This window comes from Enhydra lutris, unplaced genomic scaffold (assembly GCF_002288905.1).
Source record: "Enhydra lutris kenyoni isolate GAN:26980312 unplaced genomic scaffold, ASM228890v2 scaffoldscaffold24, whole genome shotgun sequence".
Taxonomy (NCBI): Eukaryota; Metazoa; Chordata; class Mammalia; order Carnivora; family Mustelidae; genus Enhydra; species Enhydra lutris.
Genome location: NW_019154108.1, coordinates 3819599 through 3846320, shown reverse-complemented (window position 1 = coordinate 3846320; position 26722 = coordinate 3819599). Strand labels below are relative to the sequence as shown.

The following is a 26722-nucleotide window of genomic DNA, read 5'->3' as shown; positions in this document are numbered from 1 at the left end:
TGGCTTTTGTGACCCTAGTTCCTCTCATTTTTCTCCTAAACTTTCAGATATACCTTCTAGATCTCCTTTGCCAAGCCATCCCCCTCCACCAGACCTGTAAATAACAATATTCCTTGAATCTGAGTCTTAACTTTCTTCTTTGTTCACTCTCTGTTCCTCCTAAAGTAACCTTATTCCACTCATGGCTTTAATAAATATTCAAATGCCTGTGGCTACCAATGTGTTATCTACAGACGAGACTTCTAATCTTCCCAGCAGGCACATGTATTAGACCATGGACTTGACTTCTCTTAGATGTGCCAGTGAAACCTCAGCCTCAGCAAGTCTGAAATCAAACACCGAATCTTGCTTTCGGGATTCTCCATCTCGGCGACTTCATAACAATATGGGAACTTGGAACGTATCCTTGACTTCACGTCTCCATCACCCACCAGAGTTAATCTACCACCAGTTTTTTATTTTTCCTAAACATTTCTCAATTCTGGCTTTTTTCGTCTTCCCTGGCCCTAATCAAGACCAAGCTACCGTCATTTCCTTTGACTCCTAATTTCTCATGTCTAATCTTCTTATCTGGAACCACCATGATCATTTTTAATCCACAGCTATGATTGTGTAATTCCCCTACTCAGATGCCTTAAATGACTCACTCCCCACTACTCTTAGGATAAGAACAAAAATCTTTACCTTGCCTACAAATATTACAATATCCAGCCTCTGCCTACTTCTTCAAATTCATCTCATATCTCACTCCTTCATTCACTGCCCTCCAGCCATCATGACTCAAAAATGTCATGTTCTATTCCAGTTTTCGCCATAGAAACTGTCCCTCAGGGCCAGAGGTATCGGTGTACATTGAATCAACCATGGAAGTACCCTAGTTTCAAACAGTATGAGATCCCTGAAGCAATAAAAAAGAAACTGATTATCCAAGAAACGAGAGATCTTCAGTACAAAATCCATTCGGTTTTCAGTCAACCAGAATCCAGTCATGTCATAATTTAGGGGTCATTTGTATAACCAAATGGCCAGTCACAGTCTTTCTACTTTTCTAGTATTCACAACCTAATTTATTTCCAACTTTATCTTCATAATCATCTTAGTGATTTTTCTCTAAGAATTTTTCAGTTTGTGTTTTTCTTAGACCTATACAGGCATGAAAGCAGTAATCTACAAAACTACATATATTGGTAGAATATTACGGTCTTCGTGTGGCAAACCAATGTTCCTTCTCTAAAATATATTCGTGTTTGTGAAAGGACACAACCATAGCACCATGTCATGGCTTTTAAATACTCATCTACCCTTAATTAAAAAGAACAAACTTGGAGGGTGTGTGCTATGGTGAGTAGCTGTGAAGTGTGTAAACCTGGCGATTCACAGACCTGTACCCCTGGGGCTAATAATACATTATACGTTAATAAAAAATCATAAAAAAAATAAATAATTATAAACAAATAAAGAAAAGAAAAGGAAAAAAAAAGAACAAACTTTACATGAGTCTATGTTATGTCACTTGAAATAGAAGTATACCCCTGCTTTCTTATTTTCTAAAACTTCTTCAATTGCTCTGCCTAAAGGGTTCAGGTCCAATGTCACAAGTAGCCTGCTATGTTGTTAGTCTCTACTGATACCTTCTAGGAGCAAACAATTAGGACATTCAATACCGATCTGATTGGTTGACTGTTAAAGTTCATAAATAAAAGTTAAAGCGTATCTTATGATTCTATTTGTGAGAAAAGCTGTTCGCCACGTGAGTCAATACAATCACAACTCAGGGAGCGGCCCGGCGTACCCTGAGGATGATGCTTAACTTCCCTAGGAGATGGAAAATATGTAGCCAAGTAAGCACACTGGGGTTTTATTCAAGAAGGTTGTAAGTGCACGGAATGTGGGAAGATGGAGGCCCAGGTCTATCCGCGTGGGGAAAGGGGTTAGCCGGAAAACTTAGATGAATGGAGATCAATGACTGTTTATAAGGCTTCATTATTTTCAAAAATTTAAATGAAGGAACAAATTGATCCTAACAAAATCATAAAGAAATTTTAAAAAGAAATCTAACCTAACCATTACAGATTGACATTTTCAAAACAGATCCCAAGAAATCAAACTTTCAGAGATGTACAACGATAATTTCTTTTTTTAAAAGATTATTTATTTATTTATTTATTTGAACAAGAGACAGAGAGAGAGAGAGAGAGAGAAAGAGATACCTAGAGACAGAACACAAGCAGGAAGAATAGGAGAGGGAGAAGCAGGCTCTCCGTTGAGCAGGGAGCCTAACCTGGGGCTCGATTCCAGGACCCTGGGATCACAACCTGAGCTGAAGGCAGACGCTTAGCAACTGGGCCACCCAGGCACTCCTAATTTCTTTCTTTTTTTCTTTTAATGATTTTTTTTAAGATTTTATTTATTTATTTGACAGACAGAGATCACAAGTAGGCAGAGGCAGTCAGAGAGAGAGAGAGGGAGGCAGGCTCCTTGCTGAGCAGAAAGCCCGATATGGAGTTCGATCCCAGGACCCTGGGATCATGACCTGAGCTGAAGGCAGAGGCCTTAACCCATTGAGCCACCCAGGTGCCTCCATGTGCCCCTAATTTCTTAAGATGACTACATCTTGTGAGTAAAATGGGTGCTGATCATACACCCTTATTCACTGTTCTTAAAGAAGTGTATTTCTGCTCTGAGCAGTGTACTTTCAGTAACATTAAATAGATTTTACTCACTGAGAATAGTAACAGTGTGCAACTAAGTAGTACTCATATTCACTTTTTAATTCCTATCATTTAAGCAGAATGTCTTAATTTGGAAACAATTAATATTAAAATGAGACATATGAACTCCAACAATCCCTTCCATATTTCATAATTGTTCCTGTCTCTTGAGAAAACGTCTTTACCTGATTAAGGACCTTCTGCAGGTGTGGGGTCCCCATCCGATCAGCAATATGTCGGTAAGCCGGGTGCGAGAGAAAAAACTTCCTTTCGGCCAACATGGCAGCCTTAATGTCCTTCTTCCCATCTATATCCTTCTGGCTTCTGTTTACCACGCCCACATAACCTGAAACAGAGCACATACAATGTGGTTTGGGACACTTGTTCATTTTGGGGAGATTTCAAGGCTCTCAAACAGGCTGAGAAGAAAAGCAAAATTATTTGTAAGGGCTGAAGAACTGAACCCTTTGCAAAACTCAGTGTGAGACGTCAGTATTTAACAAAGGCTGGCTGAGGTGGCTAATGACAGTTTGTTAACAGTAACACGTTAATGTCTTTTGCCCTTAAAAGTTCTGTGCACTTTAATACAGTGTGTCCCTTCGCAGTATTGTTACATGGTGGGCAAGTAAATAAGTCACACTTGGAACAGCACAGGGTACATTCATGCAGTCGATGATGCGTATTTATACCCTCCTTCAAACTCCTTCCTTTTCCTGTTTTCTTATTCCTGTTATTTTAAGGAGGAGTTCTCCCTTTGGATCATTTTTAATATATCATTTGGGAACGTTATGCCATTCCCGAAAAAGTGTAATTAATCATAAATACATTCCCCACAGCGGTGAAGGCATAAAACCCAGCTTCCCATCGGTTTCCCAATTGTTTCTCTGCCACGCCATCGAAGGAGTCCCGGACGGGATGCGATACGTTACCCCTGCGGAGAGGCAGCAGCTTATTCTCTAGAACGTCCCTGGCATCTGTTCCTTCATCCATAAGATCCAGTTTGGTGATGACGCCGATGGTTCTCAACCCTGCATCGAAAACAAACTCAGCATTACACAGCTTGTAGAAGACACACCAATTTTAGAGACATACACGTCCCAATGCTAAATGCAGGCACTCCTATTTCTGTCATTTTCCTGTTCCTCTCTGTCTTCCTTTGTTTTCTAGTCCACTGCTACCCCAGTCTGGTGGACTCTGACGGGGTGAGAAGGAGAGTTGTATCATCCGTAAGGTGACTTTCACTTCCAGAGAGAAAATAACAAATAGGTGTATCACCACCATAATTCTAAATACATGCATTTATTTTTGTACCACACATACATGGAAATTATACACATTACATTTTCCTCCAAGGTACTGGACACAATGTGGGTGCTTTAATTTTTTTATGTATTACCTTTTTGTAAATAAACAAGCAAGACCAGTGAAGAGAGTGTATCATAAACCAAAGCTTATTATTGATTCAGTTCTAAGCCCTTGACAAACAAATAAGAAGAAGAAACTTAGGCATATGATAGTGTCATCCCCAAAAATAAAGTTTCAAGTCTCACAGCATTCACTGTTCATTAGAAAAAGATAAATGACTTAATGGAAAGAAGACCAAATGAAGAATCCTGGTGCTTGGATTCTAGTCTTGAAGCAAGTCATTTAACCTGGGCCTCAGTTTTCCTATCTGTAATATAAAGAGTTGGAGACCAAAATCTCCAAGATATCTTTCAGTAATAAAACTATATAAAGACCCAGACATTTTATGTAACCTATCAGATACCTCGCCTTTGTCCACTGTTTTATGTAGATGAAATGAACAATATTTGTTTAGTGATTCATATTTTTAAGTGCATTTCTTTGGACATGATAAATTAAACACACACCTTTATCTTTTTGCCTGAAACCACTCTAAAATGGCTAATATTTATTAGGCCAGCTATGGTTTTTGCATGCTTTATGTCTCTTAAATCATTTGCTCTTAAAAAGGACTCCAACTATTTTTTAAGATGAGGAAACTGAGGCAGAAAGAGAGATTAAGTAGTTTTCCCAGGGTCATACAAGGGGTGGGTCTAGGCATCCAGAGCCCATGCTTTTAACCAATATACTGCTTCTTGCAATACAAAGAATTTTAAAAATAAAAAAGGTTTAAATCAAGAAAGCCAAAGAAAATGGGAGGACGGAAGAAAAACGCTGAGACTGTAAGGTCAGCGGTATAACTGCCAACTAAATTGATAGACTAGAGAGGAAAACTGCGTTCAAGAAAGCCAACAACCCAAGCCCAGAAGCGGGGTCATTTCCATCACAGCCTCTCGGAAAGCTTCAGGGACGCCAATAGCTCTGACAATAGTGGGCAGTAGTGGGGGGCAGTTGAGGCTGACAAGATCGCTGGGTGAAAGTAGTGAGATTTCCATGGATAACATAGCTAGGAGCCGCCCAGCTCAACCTGGCAAGAGAGCACACGGTGTATTTTCTGGAAACATGGAACTATGGAAAACTGCCCTAATGGGCACCTGACCCAGTTAGAGGGCATCAGGTATTAAAAGAGGGTGATTATGAAATCCCACATGCTGAATGGCAAGACCTCTCTGCCCAGTCCAGTTTAAGAGAATGCTGGCTGGTAGAATTTAACCTCCCAAGCAGGAGATTGCAAAAATTCTGTCTGGGTTTATTAACCATTATTAGAGGAAAACATAGATATTAAAATTCAGAGGAACTCCAATTAAGACAGCCCAATAAATCATCCTACTGTGAAGCCTGTAACTCATTTATTCAAGCACACCCACATAGAGTTTCCTGTTAATATTTCACTTTTAAATATAAATCAGTAAGCATAGGTTACCAACTGTCATCACGCAAAATTATTACGATATTAATATAATATAAATATTATTGACTATATTCCCTATAAGTGACTTATTTATTTTATTATACTGAGATGTATATAATTGTAGAATGACTATGTTGTATACCTGAAGCTATAGAATATTGTGTGTCAACTACACTTCAATAAAAAATAAAAATTTAAAAAATTATTTGAGGTTGCCTGGATGGCTCAGTGGGTTAAGCCGCTGCCTTCGGCTCAGGTCATGATCTCAGGGTCCTGGGATTGAGTCCTGCATCGGGCTCTCTGCTTAGCAGGGAGCCTGCTTCCCTTCCTCTCTCTCTGCCTGCCTCTCTGCCTACTTGTGATCTCTCTCTGTCAAATAAATAAATAAAATCTTTAAAAAAAATTAAAAATTATTTGAAATGTGAATGGATAGCCAAGGAGAGTCTCTGAGACCAAAACAAATAAATATTGTAAAACAGTACTGAAGAAACAAAGGTAATACAAAACATAGAAGAAAACTTTATTATTTTTATTAATATCCTCAGAGAGAAACAAGAGGTCACTGCATTCATAGGACAAGAAAAGAATGTCATAAAAGGAAACATTCAAACAAAAGGAATTCTCACTAACAAAATATGAGAGCAGAAATTTCTTTAAAAATGTTAGTAGAATGGTTGGAGTACAAAGTTAGAAACTCTTCTGCAAAACAAAAGAAATAGAAGTAAATAATAGAAAAGGAAAACTTGCTTAAATAAACTAGACAAATAGGGGCGCCTAGGTAGTTCAGTTGGTTAAGCATCCAACTTTTGGTTTTGGCTCAGGTCATGACCTCGGAGTTGTGAGATCCAGCCCTGTGTTGGGCTCTGTGCCCAGTGCAGAGTCTACTTGAGATTCTGTTTCTCCCTGTCCCTCTCCCCATCCCCTGCCTTCTATCTCACTCTCTCTCTCTTTCTCTCTCTCTCTCAAATAAATAAATAAATCTTTAAAAAAAATAACTAGAGAAATGATTTAGAAGATCCAATTTCTGAATAATTGGCATTCTAGGAAAACAGAAAAGATGAAACAGAAATAGTTGGGGGGGCATACGAGTAAAGAAAATATTCTATAAGTGAAAGATTAATTTATGTATTGAATAAACCCATCAAGTGTCCAACATAATATGAAGCACACACACAATATGGCATAGCGTATAAGATTTCAAAACACTGTGAACAAATAAAAAATCCTAATAAGTGGGGCACCTGGGTGGCTCAGTGGGTTAAGGCCTCTGCCTTCGGCTCAGGTCATGATCCCAGGGTCCTGGGATCGAGCCCCGCATCGGACTCTCTGCTCAGCGGGGAGACTGCTTCCTCCTCTCTCTCTGCCTGCCTCTCTGCCTACTTCTGATTTCTGTCTGTCAAAAAAAAAAAAAAAAAATCCTAATAAGCTCCTAAAGAAGTTAAGAAAAGAAAGTGACAAAAAAAGTTTGGAAATCATTATAGTTCAGTCTTCCCAGCAACAAACTGGAAACTAAAATTGAATAGAGTGCTGTTTTCAAAATTCTGAGGGAAAAAGTTATTTCTAGCCTTGAATTCAAAACTATCAATAAATGTGTCAGTAGAAAAAGATATTTTCAGACTTGCAAAATCTCAAAATATTTTACCTCCCTTTCTCTTTCTTTGGAAACTACTAAAGGATGGGCTCCATCAAACAAGGAAAGCAAACTAACAAAGAAGTAAATAAGAGATCCAGGAAGAAAAAAGTTAATATAACCAAAAAAAGAAGGGAATTTTCAGGATGGTGTAGATCCCAGTACTAGGCCGGAAGAAGAGTCAATATCTATTTGAATGAGAAGACACAGATTACTGAAGAGATGTATTTCACCACTAAGAAAAAAAAAAATGAAAGTGCTAGAACACCTAATGCCTAAGATTTTTTAAGGTATTAAGAGATTTCAACTCCTAGAGGAGAGGCTGGGAATCCATTGGTGATGGATATTTGGAAGATTATGCAAACAAACAAAAAGACAAGCTATCTACCTCAAAGACAGCAATATCATGTAAGAAAGGAAATGTAATCAAAATTTACACAGGGCTCAGCTGCGAATGATATTTTCAGAATTATAATTATTTAAATATAATGTAATTATATTAGTAGAACACAGGAGGGTCCATGTATATATGTAAGGTTAGTATATGTGGCTATGGGAGAAAGAAGACAGATAAATTCTTCTCTACAGTAGGAAGTCAAAAGTAAAAATCTAAAGATAAAAAATCAAGAAATAGTAGTATGAACAATTTACATAGAAATATGAAGGTAAACACCAAAGATACCTGAAAGTGATAACCTCTGGAAATCAGTAATCAAGAGTCAGGAGGAATGGGCAAGGTACAGACAGTTTTTGTTAAAAGCCTTTGGGACTGGGGCACCTGGGTGGCTCAGTGGGTTAAAGCCTCTGCCTTAGGCATGGGTCATGATCTCAGGGTCCTGGGATCAAGCCCCACATCGAGTCCCACATCGGGCTCTCTGCTCGGCAGGGAGCCTGCTTCCTCCTCTCTCTCTGCCTGTCTCTCTGCCTACTTGTGATCTCTGTCTGTCAAATAAATAAAATCTTATTAAAAAAAGAAAGAAAGAAAAGCCTTTGGGACTGATTTTTAAACTGTGTATGTTTATAATATTAATAAAAATAAAAGTTAAATTTTAGAAGTATTTTCTTTACTACTTCTTTATTTCTACGAAGGCAGAGAAATCTATGCTTGATGGTATACCAGAAATAGCAAAGGAGATTATTTTCTTTTCATGTTAATTATACAAATAGGCAGCTTAAAATAATCAATGAACTCCTGCTGGCATACTGGAGACCTACACTGACAAATCTCAAAAAGCCATTGCCTAAGTGATTCAAAGGAAACATATTTTAAAAGCACTTCACTAGTAACCTAGAAACTCAGATAAAGATAATAATAGAGACCATGTATTGAGTGCTGACTAGGTACTGGGAATAGACTTGGAACAACTCTTTGAGATGGGTACTGCTATTTTCTCAATTATGTGGATCAGGAAAATGAGATTTAGAGAGGAAAACATGCTTCCCTAAAAGCTCACAGCCTGTAGGGTGTGGAATCCAGGCAACCTATTTCCATTTTTAATCCCTATATTTTTCTGCCACCCAATCTCAGCTAGATTCTACAAGGGATGAGGTCTGTTATTTAGCAAGTCAGTTACATCATCTGGGCCTGTTGATCCACATATAGAACCAAAAGATTAACTGAATGTCTCTTTTGAGTCCAGAATTCTGAAAAAGAAAACAACTTCCAGGTTTAGAAGAGGTTATATACAATAATAAGTAAAGAGTAATTTAATAAAATTCTTGTCCTCCAACTAAAAGGAAAATAAAAATAAATCAAGAGCTAATAAATAATGTGTGATACTGTGTTCCAATTATGTTTCTTAGTAAAGAATGACCATAATGCTGAGTGCTGATAAATCCCACCAACGACCTTGAAAAGACACATACGGCACTTCCAAACTGATTCTGACATAGCATAGAGACTAAAAGCACTCGCTCAAGGATCAGATTGTTTGGGTTCAAACCCATCAGTACCCCTTATTAGTTCCAAGACATTAGTTTCCTCATCAGGGGATGACAGGGTGGCTCAGTTGGTTAAGCCTCTGCCATTGGCTCAGGTCATGATCTCAGGTCCTGGGATGGAGACCCACATTGGGCTCCTTGCTCAGCAGGGAACCTACTTCTCCCTCTGCCTGTCATTCCCAGTGCTTGTGCATTTTCTCTCTCTCTGACAACTAAATAAATAAAATCTTTAATTTTCTCATCAGGTGTAACCACATCAATAGGGTAATCATCATCACAGTTTATATTTGATGTCCGGGATAATTATTAATTGCATCCTCTTTAACTCTCGAAAGACTTCCAACAGAAGAATAAGTTATATGTTCACTTTAATTCATCTATACAATGAGAAAATAATAAACCTATGTTTTAAAATTAAATAACAGAACTTCCACTTTCTGGTGTAACATGTAACAAGAGTTGAAGTTGCCCATGTCTTAACAAGCGGACAACTGAAAAAATCAACAATCCTTCTTAGATTCTTCAAAGAAGTATGGTTACAGGACAAACCACTGCTCCCCAAATTTGGATAGGCAGATAGGTAAATTCAGAGAATCACAATTTATGGAAGCCGAAACACAGAAGCAGGAATTCCTATGGGAACCAGTGCCTGAGCAGGAAAATCTAAACTGTAATTGATGAATTTCTAGAAACTCAGTAAATTAAAAAGTCTAGGAGGTCCAAGTCATAGGGAGCATCCATTTTCTTATGGGTTTGGTCTCCAGGAGCTCACCCAGGTTCTCACAGTGAATATCTGAGAAAAAAATCCCTTTGTGCCTCAGACAGGGGGAGAAAACAAACAACCTGATTTAAAAATGGGTAAAACATCTGCACAGGCACCTCACTAAAAAAGATGTACAGATGGTTAAGTATGTATGAAAAGGTATTCCAGGGGTGCCTGGGTGGCTCAGTGGCTTAAAGCCTCTGCCTTTGGCTCAAGTCATGATCCCAGAGTCCTGGGATCGAGCCCCGCAATGGGCTCTCTGCTGCTCAGCAGGGAGCCTGCTTCCCCCCACCCCTGCCTGCCTCTCTGCCTACTTGTGATCTCTGTCTGTCAAATAAATAAATAAAATCTTCACAAAAAAAAAGAAAGAAAAGGTATTCCACATTATTGTTCAATAGGGAACTGCAAATTAAAATAATAGTGAGATATCACTGAACACCTATTAAAATTGCCAAAATCCAAAACTGACAACATCAAAGGCAGCAAGGTTATGGAGTACCAAGAAGACCAATTCATTGTTACTGAGAATGCAAAATAGTACAGACATTTTGGAAAATAGTGTCTTACAAAATTAAATATACTCTTACCACGTGATACAGTTAATTGTACTCTTTGGTATTTACTCGAAGGAATTGAAAACATATCCACACAAAAATGTGCACACAGATGTTTACAGAAGATTTACTTATAATTGCCAAAACTGGGAAGCAACCAAGATGTCCTTCTTTACATAAACAGATAAATAAAACTGCAGCACAACCGGACAATGGAACATTATTCAGTGCTGAAAAGAAACGAGCTATCAAGCCATAAAAAGACAGGGAGGAACTTTAAATTCACATTGCTAAGTGAAAGAGGTCAATCTGAAAAAGCTACAAAATTTATTCTAGAAAAGGCAAAACACAAAAAATGGAGACAGTAAAAAGCTTAATGGTTGCCAAGGGTTAGGGGAGGCAAGGATAAAAAGGTGGAGTACAGGGGCACCTGGGTGGCTCAGTGGGTTAAAGCCTCTGCCTTCAGCTCGGGTCATGATCCCAGGGTCCTGGGATCAAGCCCTGCATCAGGCTCTCTGCTCAGCAGGGAGCCTGCTTCCTCCTCTCTCTCTGCCTGCTTCTCTGCCTACTTGTGATCTCTGTCTGTCAAATGAATAAATAAAATCCTTTAAAAAAAAAAAAGGTGGAATACAGAGCATTTTTAGGGCAGTGAAAACTATTCTATGTGGTATCACAATGGTGGATACATAACATTCTACATCTGTCAAAATCCATATAATATATATCACCAAGAGTGAACCCTAATGTCAACTATGAACTTTGAGTAATAGTGATACATCAGTTCTAGGTTCATTGATTATAAAAAATGTACCACTCTGGTGTGGGATGTTAATAGTTGGGGAAGTTGTGCATGTGGGGTTTGAATGTATATGGAACTCTCTGTACTTCCCACTTAAACTAGCTCTAAAAAATTAAAATCTATTAATTAAAGACAATTAAATAACATTACACATGTAAAGTACTTGGTACATTAAAAACACCCAGTAAATGAACGTTATGATCTCACTAGCTTTGATTCTCACCACGCCTCCCACTCTACTCCAATCCTAAACTCCAGTCACACCCAACATGTTGCACTTCTCCATGTGATCATGCGTTCTTGAGCTCTTTATCTTTGTAACAATGCTGCTCAACTCTAAATATCCTTTCCTTCCCCCCGCTTTTTTTTAATCAACTCAGACTCATTCTTCCTTTTTTTCATCATTTTGTTTTCACCATGACAAGTATACTCTTTAATACCCATACCCTATTTCACTCATCCCTCCACCCACTTTCCCTCTGGAAACCATCAGTTTGTTTTCTATAGATAAGAGTCTGGTTCTTGGTTTCTCTCTCTTTTTCCTTTGCTCCTTTGTTTTGTTTCTTAAATTCCACATATGAGTGTGATTGTATGGCATTTGTCTTTCTCTGACTGACTTGAATCACTCAACATTATACTCTCTACCTCTATCCATGTTATTATAAGTGTCAAGATTGCATTCCTTTTTATAACTGGTTAATACCCCATTGTATATATACACCACATCTTCTTTCTCAATTCAACTATCAGTGGACACTTGGGTTGCTTCCATAGTTTAGCTGTTGGAAATAATGCCACAAAAAATACAGGGGTGCATGTATCCCTTTAAAGTAGTGTTTTCATCTTTTGGGAGGATAAGTACTGAGTAGTGAAATTACTATATCTTAGCGTGGTTCTATTTTTAATTTTTTGAGGAAAATTTATGCTGTTTTTCACAGTGGCTGCACCAGTTTGTATTCCCAAAAACAGTGCACAAGAGTTCTTTTTCTCCACATCCTCACAGATACTTGTTTCTTTGTGATTTTAGCCATTCTGACAAGTGTGAGGTGATAACTCATTGTAATTTTCATTTTCCTGATGATGAATGATGTTGAATATCTTTTCCTGTGTCTGTTGGCCATTTGTATATCTTCTTTGGAGAACTGTCTGTTCATGTCTTTTGTCCATTTTTTAATTGGATTATTTGTTTTCTGGGTATTGAGTTGTATCAGTTCTTTGTATATTTTGGATACTAACCCTTTATCAGATATGTCATTTGCAAATATCCTCTCCCATTCACTAGCCTTATTTTTAGTTTTGTTGATTATTTCCTTTGCTGTGCAGAAATTTTATTTTGATATAGTCCTAAGAGTTTATTTTTGTTTTTATATCTCTTGCCTCAGGAGACATATCAAAAATTTTGCTACAGTCAATGTCAGAGAGATTACTGCCTGCGCTCCCTTCAAGGATTTTTATGGTTTCAAGTCTTTAAACCTTTTGGAATTTAGTTTTGTGTATAGTGAAAGAAAATGGTCCAGCTTCATACTTTTACATGTGGCTGTCCTAACACCACCTGTTGAAGAAACTGTCTTTTTCTGATTGTATATTCATTCTCCTTTATCAAAGATTAATTGACCATAAAATTGTAGATTTGTTTCTGGGTTTTCTGTTCTACTCCATTAATCTATGTGTCTGCTTTTATGCCAGTACCATGCTGTTTTAATTACTCTCCTTTGGACTATAACTTGAAATCTGGAATTGTGGTCGCTCCAATTTTGTTTTTATTTTTCAAGATTGCTTTGGCTATTTTTTTGTGATTCTATACAAATTTTAGGATTGTTAGTTCTAGTTCTATGAAAAAAATACTTTTATTTTGATAGGGATTTGCATTAAATCTGTAGATTGCTTTGGGTAGTATGAACATTTTAACAATATTTGTTCTTCCAAACCATTAGCACGGAATGTCTATTTCCTTGCTTCATCTTAAATTTCTTTCATCAGTGTACAGGTGTCAGAGTACAGGTCCTTCAGAGTACATGTCCTTCACCTCCTTGGTTAAGTTTATTCCTAGATATTTTATTGTCTCTGGTGCAACTGTGAATGGGATTGTTTTCTTAATTTCACTTTCTGCTGCTTCACTTAGTGTATAGGGATGCAATAGATTTCTGTACATTGATTTCATATCCTGCAGCTTTACTGAATTCATGTATCAGTTCTAGTATTTTTTTTTTTTTTGGTGGAGTCTTTAGTATCATGTAATCTGTAAAGTGAAAGTTTTCCTTCTTCCTTACTAATGCAGATGCCTTTTATTTCTATATATTGTCAGGTTGCTGTTGAGGACTTCCAGTACCGTGTTGAATAGGAATGGACATCCTTGCCTTGTTCCTGACCTTAGGGGAAAAGCTCTTCTTTTCACCACTGAGTATAATATTGGCTATGCATTTTTCATATAAGGGCTTTATTGTGTTGAGGTATGCTCCCTCTAGACTCTACTTTGCAGAGGGTTTTTATCTTGAATGGATGTTGTACTTTGTCAAATGCTGAAATGGTCATATGGTTTTTATCTTTTCTCTTCTTGAAGTGACATGTCACATTGTTTTATAAATATTGAGCCTCCTTTGCATTCTGCAGTAAATCCCACTTGATTGTGATATATGATTTTTTAAATAGATTTTTGGATTTGGTTTGCTAATACTGCGTTAAAGATATGTGCATCTAATTCCATGAGCGATACCAGCCTATAGGTCTCTTTTCTTGTTGTGTCTTTATCTGGTTTTGGTATCAGGGTGATACTGGCCTCATAGAAATTGGAATTTTTCTTGGCAGATTCTTCCCTTTCAGCACTCTGAATATATTATGCCATTCCTTTCTGGTCTGCAAAGTTTCTGTTGAAAAATCCACTGATAGCCTTAGGGAGGTTCCCATTGTATGTAACTGTCTTCTCCTGCTGCTATCAAAATTTGTTCTTTATTGCTACTTTTTGCCATTTTAGCAACTACGTGTCTTTTTGTGGACCTCCCTGGGTTGAATTTTTGGGAGGATCTCTGTGCCTCCCATATCTGGATATCTGTTTCCTTCCCCAGATTAGGGATATTTTCAGCTATTGTTTCTTCAAATAAATTTTCTGCCCCCTTCTCTCTCTCTTCTTCTAAGATCTCTATATGCAAATGTTATTATGCTTGACGAAGTCACTGAGTTCCATAAGACTATTCTCAATTTGCATGATTTTCTTTCCTCTCCTTTGCTCAACTTGATTACTCCCCATTATCTGTCTTCCAGGTCATTAATTAATTTCTCTGCTTCACCTAGCCTATTTATTCCATTAAGTATATTTTTAAATTTCATTTATTATGTTCCAGATCTCTGGTTGGTTCTTTTTTTTTTTTTTTTTCTGTGTGTTAAGGATCCCACTGATGTCCTCCACTCGTTTCTCAAGTCTAGTGACCATCTTCTATGACCATTACTTTAAATTCTCTATCAGGCATATTACTTTTATCTGTTTCTCTTTGGTCTCTTGCTGTAGTTTGGTCCTGTTCCTTCATTTGGGAGAGATTTCCCAGTCTTCTCATTTTGTCTGACTTCCTCTGTCTTTTTCTGTTGGGAAGGTCAGCTACTTCTCTTGCTCTTGAGGATAGTAACTTATGAAGAGGTCCTCAAGTACCCTGCAGTGTAGTGTCCCCTATTCACTAGGGCCTGGCACTTCAGGGACTGTCTCCTCTGAGTGTGAGTGTTTTGTGTGCTCTGCTATTGAGTCTTGGCCTTTTTCTTTTAGCCCAGTTGTCTGCAGAGGCTCTCTGTGCTTATTGTGGACAGTGTTTGGTCCTCAGCAGGGGTAGGGAATGTTTTCACAAGATGTGGAGAGTTCTCTCTGCTAAACAAGACCTTCCCCTGCTGCCAGAACTGAGGTCCCACAAAACACACAGGTAGGGAGATAGCGTTTGCAGGGTTTGCACTGATTTTCCAAGGGAGGGGACCTGCAGCGCTGGGACTAAGGCCAGCATGACTGGAAAGGGAAGATCCATGAAACACAGTGGGACAGGGCTTGGTACAAGCAAGTTAGCTAAGCAGTGTTGAGGTTGTGCTGGTTCCCACAGGTGGCTCGCTTTTTTTATGCTGGTGGGTACAGAAGGGAAATGGTACCTGCCAACCCATTTGTTCTTGGAGGGGTCTCCCCAGGATCCCTGTCTCTCTGAGCCATGCTCTTAAATGAAAAAAATCAGTCTCCTCACCATCTGCCCCTGATGTTTTTCAAATTGCTGGTTCCACAGTATATCTGCATAGACGGTTTGCCATGCTGTGTCTTTAAGGGTGAACACTCTCCTTCCTAATGCCCTCCAGGCTCTCCCAGAGCTGAGCCTGCCAATTTTTTAAATTCCAGGATTTACGTCTTGCTGGTTGTAAGAACTCGTGAAATGTGGCCCCCTCTCTTGTTGAAGGCAAATATTATGGGGATTCATCCTCCCCATTTGTGGGCTCCCCAGCATAAAAATCTGTTTGTTGCTTTTTTCCATGCCACTAGCTCCCTCCCTACTGTGGACAGACATGGTCTGCTTTTTCCCGAGACCATGTCATCACCCGTGCTACTTTCTTTGGAGTGGCCTCTTTAGCTTTACTTGTGGAGTTTGTTCTGCCAGTCTTTGGGTTGTTTTCTGAGTTATTTAGGCTGATGTCAGTGTTATCCAATTATATCCATGGGACGAGATGAGCTTAAGCTCCTCTTACTCCACCATGTTCCCAGCAGATAACTCCTACCCATCCTTCAAAATATCTTACAGGCCTTTCCTGCAAGTCCTTAATCGGGCTCCCATATGCAAAAGTTTGGAGCCATTTCTCTGTGCCTTCAGGCTGTCCACATACACTAAAATCATAATCCTTATATGAAACTAGGGATCTGCTTATTTGTCTGTATCACTCACTAGATCATGATCTCTTCTAGAATAGACTACTCTACATATTCCAAGCAATTCATAGAAGTGCCAAACAGAGTGAGCAATCAATCAATGTTTATTTATTAAAGGAATAAATGAGAGCAAAAATAAGCATATTTATTTCCTTAGCTTCAGAAAAGAATTGAAATACAAATTTCAAAAAAGAAATATACCATTCTATCAAATTACCTAGGTTTGTTGTCAACGCAATGATTTCCCTATAATAGCACTGCCATTTCTTTCATTTATATATACGACTAAATTTGAGTAGTGTGTGGTTTCATCTAATTAAGAAATGGGGAAAAAACCAAGCCACGAACCACATTAGCAGTTGCCAGAAAAGTAATCTGGAACATAGTGTGCACTAAAACAATAGCAATGAAAAACAAAGTCAATGAAGAGCTTAGTATAAACGTGTATACTGCATAATTAAAAACAGACTTAGGAAATTAGATGTCCTTCAGTTAATGTATTTTTGTTGCTTTGGGTTTTGGTGGGATTTGGGGGAGTTTGAAGTAAATGTTATTTCTGTTTGCCAAGGATTATGGAATATTTTATTTCTGAAAGCAATCAGTGATGAACAAGAATAGTTTCATCTTTTTTTCCTCTAAGTTTCCATTAACATTATTTTATTGTTACTTCCAACAATTATAAATAACCAAGTTTTCATTTTCAAAGCCATCAGGTAATATTACTGCATACAATACTGGATAAAATATTAAGTGAAAAATAGAAAACACAAAAATTACTATTGCTGTAACAGCAGAGACTCAATGTTGTCCACCAATATATCCCCAGAATCTAGCAAAGTACTTGAAAGATTTAATATTTGTGGAAGGAAGGAAAAGGAAAAAGAGAGGGTGAAGACAGGAAAAAAAAATAAGGGAGGAAAAGGAGAATTACTCCAAACATAAGAAAGTTTAGGTACAGAGTGGTTCTTTCACTAAGATTTTGTACTGCAAAATGGACAAAGGCATGAAGAAACAAAAGAAAAATAATCCATATGTATTTAAGTCTCTCTACTATTTGTCTACTTAAATCCATTTCCTTCTTCTTCCTTGGCACATAGTTTGACTATATTTCTAAATATCCCTTAAAATTGAGTTACAATCCTCCTATAATGTGCCTGTGACTGAGTTCTAGATAGTAGAAATGTGAGCAGAAATGGTATTTGCCACTCCCAGGCTTAGTCTATGTAATTTCTAACATATGCATCTGCCTGCTCTATCACCTTCCACTTGATAGATCTAACCATAATAAGTTCCTAAATCCCTAAGGATAACAAATACAAGTATCTGGGTAGCTGAATGATGTCACAGACAGGAAACACCACACTACTCTGAGAAATCACACAGATGGACCTTTCTACTGTTTGCACCATTACATATTTCACTGTACTTGTTTCTGTATATTAGTAAAAACAGTGGTACTTTGAAGAAGAGCACTGCAGTAATGAAAACCTGGCTTACCAATCAGGGAAACATATATAGCAACTTCAAGAGATCAAGATTCATATCATACAAGAGATACATATTTTGTAAGCCTGCTTCATGTGATGACTTGTAAGGCAGACTAAGTGGCTACTGAAAGGAGAAGCTACTGGAAAGAGTCAGGGTGTTAATTCATCTTGACTGCTCCTGGCTGTTTAAAGTTGGGTATTTAAGAGATGAGTTGACACACAAAATTTATCATTTTATAAGCAGAAATGCAAGGATTAGAGAGAAGGTAGAGATTTGGGTCTTTCAATGTTTGAAAAAGTCAACTGCTCTGGTAACTCGAACAATCTAATAGACTGAAAAGGCTCTAAGAATAAAAAAGATACATTAATTACTTTCAGTTAAACTAAGGAACTCATTAACTTCTGTTTCAGACAGGAAACAACAGGTTGCACAGGACTGTGATATTTGAGAAGAGAAACAAACATATAAGCTCTACAATTAACCTATTTCTGACTGGAAAAAATTACTAGACTATAGTGCAAGAAGGAAAACTCCAAAGAGATCCCAGCCATCAGGCATACTTGAGAAGAGACAGATTGGATTTCAAGGGGGCCAAGACAGCTGGAATATACAGGGTAGTGTACCAGATAAAAGGGAGCTATGAATAGAAAGAGCTCTAGAAATGTGTTTACGGGTCCCTTCGAGTCTTTGAACGTACACATGCATAACGTAAAATTCCATGTAGTTGAGAAGAAAACAACTTTCACAGAGCTCTAACCCAAACAATTCCAAGAACTCACACAAGGCTGAGAATCATTTACATTCCCACCAGCTAGAGTGAAGAAACCGTTGAATTCAAGGCACCAAAAGGGTCAAACTTCAGTACAGGTTACTTCAGACCAACTTTTTAAAAAACCTAAAAATGAGCTTCAAAACATCAAACTGATCTACAAATAATCTAACTACCCACTAAAACAAAGTCCAACACATTTTACAAAATACAGTAAAACTCAGGACTCAACAAAGTAAAACTCAAAATATCCAGTATTCAAACAAAAATCACTAGATACACAATGAAGAAGGACTATGTGACCACAGTCAGGACAAAGGAAAATCAGTCATTAGCATCTCACTCAGAAACAGTGGAATTCACAGGTTAGGCTAAAATAGCTCTTATAAGAATGTAAAAAATGCGCAAGGATGTAAAATAAAATGTGAAGATAATGAGTGAATAAAAAGAATATGTGAAGATGTCTATAAAATGTCTATAGAACAAGCCATTCAACAACAATGTAGAATATACATCCTTTCCAAATGTACATGGGTCATTAATCAAAATGGACCATACGTACTATGAACAAGCAAATATCTACGAGTTTAAAAGGAATAAAAATCATATCAGAAAGTTATTTGGAAAATGTCAAAAAATTTGGAAATTAAACAACGTATTTCTAAAATACTATCAGTCAAAAATGAAGTCACAAAGAAATTTGAACATATTTTAAACCGGATGAAATAAAAGCACAGCATATCAAAATTTGTAGTACATAACTAATTAAATACTTAGAGGGGAAACTTATAACTTTTAAATATTACTATTATCAAATAAAAATGGTTTAAAACCAATGATCTTGAGCTTCAACCTTAAGAAGATAGAAAGAGAATAGCATCCAAACTAAGTAGAAATAAAGAAATCATAAAAAGTGGAAATAGATGAAATAGAATACAGACAATAAATATAATCAATTGAACTAAATACTGATTATTTGAAAAGGTCAATAAAATTGTCTACTCTCACTCTGACTAAATGTTCTACTTGAGGCTCTAGCCAGTGAAAGAATAAAACTGTTTACTCACAGACAGCAAGATTGCATACACAGAATATTTTTAAAAATCTAAAAAAGTCTATCAGAAGTAGTAAGGGGACTAATTGAGATCACAGATAAAAGGTCAAAATATGGGGCACCTGGGTGGCTCAGTGGGTTAAAGCTCTGCCTTCGGCTCAGGTCATGACCTCAGGGTCCTGGGATTGAGCCCCGCATCGGGCTCTCTGCAAGCAGGGAGGCTGCTTCCCCCTCTCTCTCTGCCTGCCTCTCTGCCTACTTGTGATCTCTCTCTGTCAAATAAATAAATAAAATCTTTTTTTAAAAAAAAGGTCAAAATACAAAAATAAATTGTACAATCTATGTATTGGCAATAAAAATTGGCAAATATTTAGTTAAATACTATTTAATATTTTTCATAAAGGGAGGGAGAGAGAAAAAGAGAGGAACGAGGTAAGGGTCAGAGGGAGTGGGAGTAAGAGAATCATAAGCAGGCTCCATGCCCAATGCAAAGCCTCATGCAGGGCTCAATCTCACCACCCTGAGATCATGACCTGAGCCAAAAACGAGAGACAGCTACAATTAACCAAATGAACCACCCACATGCCCCAATACTATTTAATATTTTAATAGTATCCAAAAACATAAAATACATAAGGATAAATTTCATAAAATATATGCAAAGATATGTATGCTGAAAGCTATGATATATTACAAGCGATCTAAACAAATTTTTTAAAATGCCCTATCATCGACTGAGGCAGTCAATACTGCTGACTGTTAAGTCAATTCTCTCCAAATTGATCTATAGCAGCACTGCTCAATACAACTGCCTGCCATAATGGAATGTTCTTTATGGAGGTTTCCCAGTACAGACGCCATTAATCACATGAGGTGATCTAGTACTGGAAATGAGGTGTGACTGAGAAATTAACTTATTTTATTTTGTTTTAGTTAATTTTAACTTTAATTTGAATAGGCACATGTTGTTAATGGTTAGCATATTAAACAGCACAAGCTACACATTTAATTAATACCAAACAAAATCCCAGTAAGCTTTTTTGTAGAAACTGACAGGCTGATTAAGAAATTCAAACGAAAGGCAAAGTACCTATTATAACCAAAGCAATGATGAAAAACTTACACTGATTTTCCGGTTTCCTATAAAGCTACACAAATTCAGATAGTGTGGTATTGGCACAGGAAGAGACATGAGACAAATGAACAGAAAAGAGTCCAGAATTAAAGATTACACACACACACACACACACACACACACACACACACACGATGCAATTGGTTTTGGACAAAGCTGCCAGTTCAATGGGGAAAGTATAGCCTGTTCAAAATAAATGGCACAGAAACTATTCTAAATCCATATGGAAAATAATGAACTCTCACCTACCTCACATCACACCATCCACAAGAAAAGGATTACACACCTAAATTTTTTTTTCAGACCTAAATTTAAAGCTAAAACTACAACTCTTCTAGAAGAAAACATAAGGCAAAAATCTTTGCAAATTTGGGTAAGGCAAAGATTTCTTAGAAAGGATTAAAAAGGATTAAAGGGGAGGAGTTAAGATAGCAGAGGATTAGGGGGACCCTAAGATTGTCTCCTCCCTTGAATACAGCTAAGTAGTTATCAAATCATTCTGAACACCCAAGAAATCAATTGGAGGTTTGAGAGAACAAAAGCTACAAGTCTACAGGTAAAAAGCTGACCACAATTTGGAAGGCAAGAGGTGTAGAGACTCGAATTCAGGGAGATATTGCTGTGGATATGGCCTTGGAGAGAAAGCCAGACTGTGGACGCTATGGCAAAATATTATAAGCATCAGGGCACAAAATCAGAACTTGAAGAATTCTGTTACAGTGAGGGACATTCCTGGCTTAAAGGTGCTCAGGTGGCAAAGCAGGGTGGAATCCCAGGTGTGACATCATGGTCTGAGCATCCCTAGGGTCAGCAGAAGAATGGGCGGCACCTAAGTGCTGCACTGTTCCCCAAACCAGCTGAGAACAGGGAGTGCAGTTACTGGCTTTCTGCTCTATATTGCCATAAACTGCAACTGCTGCATGTTCCTGTCACTACATTCCTGGGATGGGCCAGCAAATGGCAGAGGCACGGGGAGACTCTCCCAGGGAGAAATAGCGCAGGTTCATGCCATAGGAGTCCCTGAAATTTGTAGTTTTGAAACTCAGTCATGCACTTGAGATTAAAAAACAAAAACAACTCAGACACAGGCAAGATGAACACAGAATTCTGACAGGAACTGGGGCGGCAAGAGCGACAGACTGCTCGTCTGTAGGGATCACTCAAGAGCGGGGGGTGTGGATCTTTAGCTCTGGGGCTGGCGAGCTGGAGGCCGTCACATCCATCCCACCCATCAATGCAGAAAAGCATTCAGGGAGCAAACCGGTGCCACCTAATGGAGTCCAGAGCCACTTAAACCTCTGCCTCCCTGCATTCTGGAGGTACATTTCCATTAGGGCAAGGCCACCTGAGAATTAGCGCGACAGGCCCCTCCCCCAGAAGAGCAGTACAAACAACAGGCTCATACAAAGTTTACTGATCATAGAGGGCTGCAAAGCTTCAGCTCTAAGGAAAGTAGTGTCTAGCATCCTTTGTACTTTTAGTCTTAGTTTTTCATTATTGTTTTTTCAGTTATTTTCTTATGTTTTTAATCATTTATTAATTTATTTAAATATATGTCTCTGTGTATGTGTGTGTGTATACATACATATGTATATGTGTGTGTGTATGTGTGTGTGTGTGTGTATAAAATTTGTTGTTGTTTCCTTTACTTTTGTTGTATTTTTTTGTTTGTTTCTTATTTGAGGATCTAAATTCTTTAAACAAGCAGGCCAAACATACCCAGGATCTAATTTCTTTGGTTTCTTGTTGTTGTTGTTTCATTTGTTTGTTTGTTAGTTTCCTTTCTTCTTTTCTTTTCTGGGCAAAATGACAAGATGGAGAAATTCACCACAAAAGAAAGAACAACAGGTAGTACTCACAACCAGGGATTTAATCAATACAAATATAAGACATCTAAACTAGAATTTAAAACAACGATTATAAGGATATAGCTGGCCTTGAAAAAAGTATAGAAGAGAATCCCTTACTGTAGAGATAAAAGAACTAAAATCTAGACAGGCCAAAATTAATAATGTTGTCACTAAGATTCAATCCCAAGTGGCGGCCATAAAAACAAGGATGGAAAAAGTAAAGGAGTGAATCAGTGAAACAGACTATAAAATTACGGAAAATAATAAAGCAGAAAAGAAGAGAGAAAGAAAGGTAATGGACCATGAAGACAGACTTAGGGAACTCAGGAACTTATTAAAATGTAATAACATTCCTATCATAGGAGTCCCAGAAGATGAGGAGAGAGAAGGGGCAGAAGTTTTATTTTAAAAAATTATAGCTGAAAACTTCCCTAATCTGGAGAAGGACACAGATATTAAAATCCGAGAAGCACAGAGAACACCCATTAAATTCAACAAAACCATTTGTTGTCAAGGCATATCATAGTCAAATTCACAAAATACACATACAAGGAAAGAATCCTGAAAGCAACAAGGGAAAAAAAGTCCTTAACCTACAAGGGAAGACAGATCAGGTTTATAGGTGATCTGTCCACCAAAACCTGGTAGGCCAGAAAGGAGTGAAAGGAAATATTCAACATACTGAATGGGAAAAACATGCAGGCCAAGAATTCCTTATCCAGCAAGGCTATCGTTCAGAATAGGAGAGATAAAGAGTTTCCAGCAAAACAAAAACTAAAGGAGTTCCTGACCACTAAACCAGCCCTGTGGGAAATTTTAAGGGGGACTCCTTGAGTGGATTAAAAAACAAAAAACAAAAAAACCCAAAGCAACAAAGACTAGAAAGGACCAGAGAAATTTACCAGAAACACCAACTCTACAGTTAACACATGGACACTAAATTCCTATCTTTCAATAAGCACTTTGAATGTAAATGGGTATTGCACCAATCGAAAGACAAAAGGTGCAGAATGGATTAAAAAATAAGATCCATCTATATGCTGCCTACAAGGGACTCATTTTAGACTCAAAGACACCTGCAGATTGAAAGTGAGGGGTTGGAGAACAATCTATCATGGTAATGGACATCAAAAGAAAGTTGGAGTAATTATACTTATATCAAACACACTAGGCTTTAAACCAAAGACTGTAACAAGAGATGAGGAAGGGCATTATTTCACAATTAAGGGGTCTATCCATCAAGAAGATCTAACAAGGGGTGCCTGGGTAGCTCAGTTGGTTAAGTGTCTGCCTTCAGCTCAGGTCACAATGCCAGGGTCCTGGGATTGAGCCCCGTGTCAGGCTCCCTGCTTGGTGAAGAGTCCACTTCTCCCTCCCCCTCTGCCTGCTGCTTCCCCTCTACTCTTGCTTGCACTCTCTTTCTGTCTCTCTTTCTGTGTCAAATAAATAAATAAAATCTTAAAGAATAAGAAGAAGAAAAAGAAGAAAGAGAAGAAGAAAAAGATCTAACAATTGTAAATATTTATGCCCCCAACTTGGGAGCAGCCAATTACATAAATCAACCAATAACAAATTTAAAGGAAACCATTGATAATAGTAATTAATTAATACCCCACTTACACTAATGGACAGATTATATAAGCAAAAGATTAACAAGGAAAGAGTGGCTTTGAATGATACACTAGACCAAATGGACTTAACAGATACATTTGAACATTTCATCCTAAAGCAGCACAAAACACACTCTTTTTGAGTGCGCATGGAACATTCTCCAGAACAGATCCCATACTGGATCACAAATCACCCTCAATAAGTACAAAAAGACTGAGGTCATACCATGCATATATTCAGACTACACGTTAAGAAACTTGAAGTCAACTGAAAGAAAAATTTGGAAAGAACACAAATACATGGAAGTTAAAGAATATTCCACTAAAGAATGAATGCATTAAACAGGAAATTAAAGAAGAAATAAGAAAATACATGGAACCAAATGAAAGTGAAAACACAACAGTCTTGGGGCTGTTTGACGCTTAAGCGTCTTGAGCACCTGACGCTTGGTTTCAGCTCAAGTCATGATCTCAGGGTCTTTGGATTGAGACTCACATCAGGGTCTGTGCTCAGACCCTGTGTCAGAAAGTCTGTCTGAGATTCTCTACCTCTCCCTCCACCCCTCCCCCAACTCACATGCATTCCCGCACTCCCTCTCTCTCTAATAAATAAATGAATCTTTAAAAAGAGACAAAAACCCAAAAAGCACAATAGTCCAAAACCTTTGGGAAACAGCAAAGGCAGTCCTAAGAGGGATGTATATTGCAACACAGGCCTTCCTCAAGAATCAAGAAACGTCTCAAATATACAACCTAACTTTACATCCTAAAGGAGCTGAAAAAAGAAGAGCAAATATGGCCTAAAAACAGCAGAAGGGAAATCATTAAGATCAGAGCAGAAATAAATGATATAGAAGTAAAAAAAAAAAAAAACAGATCAACAAAAGTAGGAGTTAGTTTTTTCAAAGAATTGAAAAAATTGATAAACCCCCAGACAGACCTATCATAAAGAAAAGAGAAAGGATCCAAACAGGTAAAATCACAAATGAAAGAGGAGAGAACAAGCAACACCACAGAAATACAAACAATTATAAAACAATACCATGAAAAATTATATGCCAACAAACTGGGCAACCTGGAAAAAATGGACAAATTCCTAGAAAACTACAAACTATCAAAACTGAAACAGAAAGAAAGAGAAAATTGTAACAGATCCATAACCAGCAAAGAAATTGAATCAATAATCAAAAATCTCCCAATAAACAGAAGTCCAGGGCTGGATGGCCTCCCAGGGGAATTCTACCAGACATTTAAAGAAGAGTTAATACCTATTCTCCTCAAACTGTTCCCAAAAAATTAGTAATGGAAAGAAAACTTTCAAACTCACTCTACAAAGCCAGCATTACCTTGATTCCAAAACTAGACAAAACTCACTAAAAAGGAAAATCACAGGCCAATATCCCTGATGAACATGGATGCAAAATTTCTTAGTAAAATACTAGTTAATCAAATGCAACAGGACATTAAAAGAATTATTCACCACAATCGAGCAGGATTTATTCCTGGGCTGCAGGGGTGGTTCAACATTCATAAATCAATCAACGTGATACAACACATTAATAAGAGAAAGGGTAAAAACCATGTGATACCATCAATAGATGCAAAAAAAAAAAAAAAAAAAAAAGAGAAAAAACAATATAAAACCATAAAAAGATGCAAAAAAAAAAAAAAAAGCAGGTGATAAAATACATCATGCTTTCTTGGTAAAAGCCCTTAACAAAATAGGGAGAGATGGAACATACCACACAGTAAAGGCTATATATGAAAGACCCACAGCAAAGGCAAGCTGGTGCAGCCACTCTGGAAAATAGCATGGAGGTACCTCCAAAAGTTCAAATAGACCTACCCTATGACCCAGCAATTGCACTACTGGGTATTTACCCTAAAGACACAAATGTAGTGATCCGAAGGGGCCCCTGTACCCCAATGTTTATAGCAGCAATGTCTTCAATAGCCAAACTGTGAAAAGAACCTAGATGTCCATCCACAGATGAATGGATAAAGAAGATGTGGTATATACATACAATGGAATATTATGTAGCCATCAAGAAAGCCTTGCAAATCTTGCAAATCTTGCCATTTGAAATGACATGGATGGAACTAGAGGGTATTATGCTAAGAGAAATAAGTCAATAAGAGAAAGACAATTATCATATGATCTCACTATAGGAGGAATTTGAGAATTTGAGAAACAAGACAGAGGGTCATAGGGGAAGGGAGGGAAAAGTGAAACAAGACAAAACCAGACAGGAAGACAAACCCTAAGAGACTCTTAATCTCAGGAAATAAACTGAGGTTTTATGAAGGAAGGGGGTGAGAGGGATGGGGTGGCTGGGTGATGGACACTGGGGAGGGTATGTACTATGGTGAGTGCTGTGAATTGTGTAAGACTGATAAATCACAGACCTGTACCCCTGAAACAAATAATATATTATATGTTAATAAAAAAAAGAAAGAAAGACCCACAGCTACTACCATTCTCTATGGGGAAAAACTGAGAGCATTTCTCCTACAGCCAGCAACAAGACAAGGATGTCCATTCTTACCATTATTCTTTAACATAGTCCTGGAAGTCTTAGCCTCAGTAATCAAATAATAAAAAGAAAAGAAAAGGCATCCAAATTGACAAGGAAAAAGTTAAATTTCCATTATTTGCAGATGACATGGTACTCCTTATAGAAAACTGAAAATACTCTACCAAAATATTGCTAGAACTCATACATG

At 37.7% G+C, this 26722-nt stretch overlaps 1 protein-coding gene across 3 annotated transcripts in view; it reads right to left on the bottom strand.

Annotated features, from left to right (window-relative positions):
* LOC111150646 (dynamin 3) overlaps positions 1-26722 on the bottom strand; it is a 527967-nt gene that overhangs the window by 325204 nt on the left and 176041 nt on the right. For all 3 annotated transcript variants that reach the window (XM_022508131.1, XM_022508132.1, XM_022508130.1), the window contains exons 5-6: positions 3641-3739; positions 2897-3057 (exon numbers count right to left, since the gene is read on the bottom strand). In XM_022508131.1, the coding sequence (XP_022363839.1) occupies positions 2897-3057; positions 3641-3739 (260 nt within the window). The remainder of the gene's footprint in view (positions 1-2896; positions 3058-3640; positions 3740-26722) is intronic.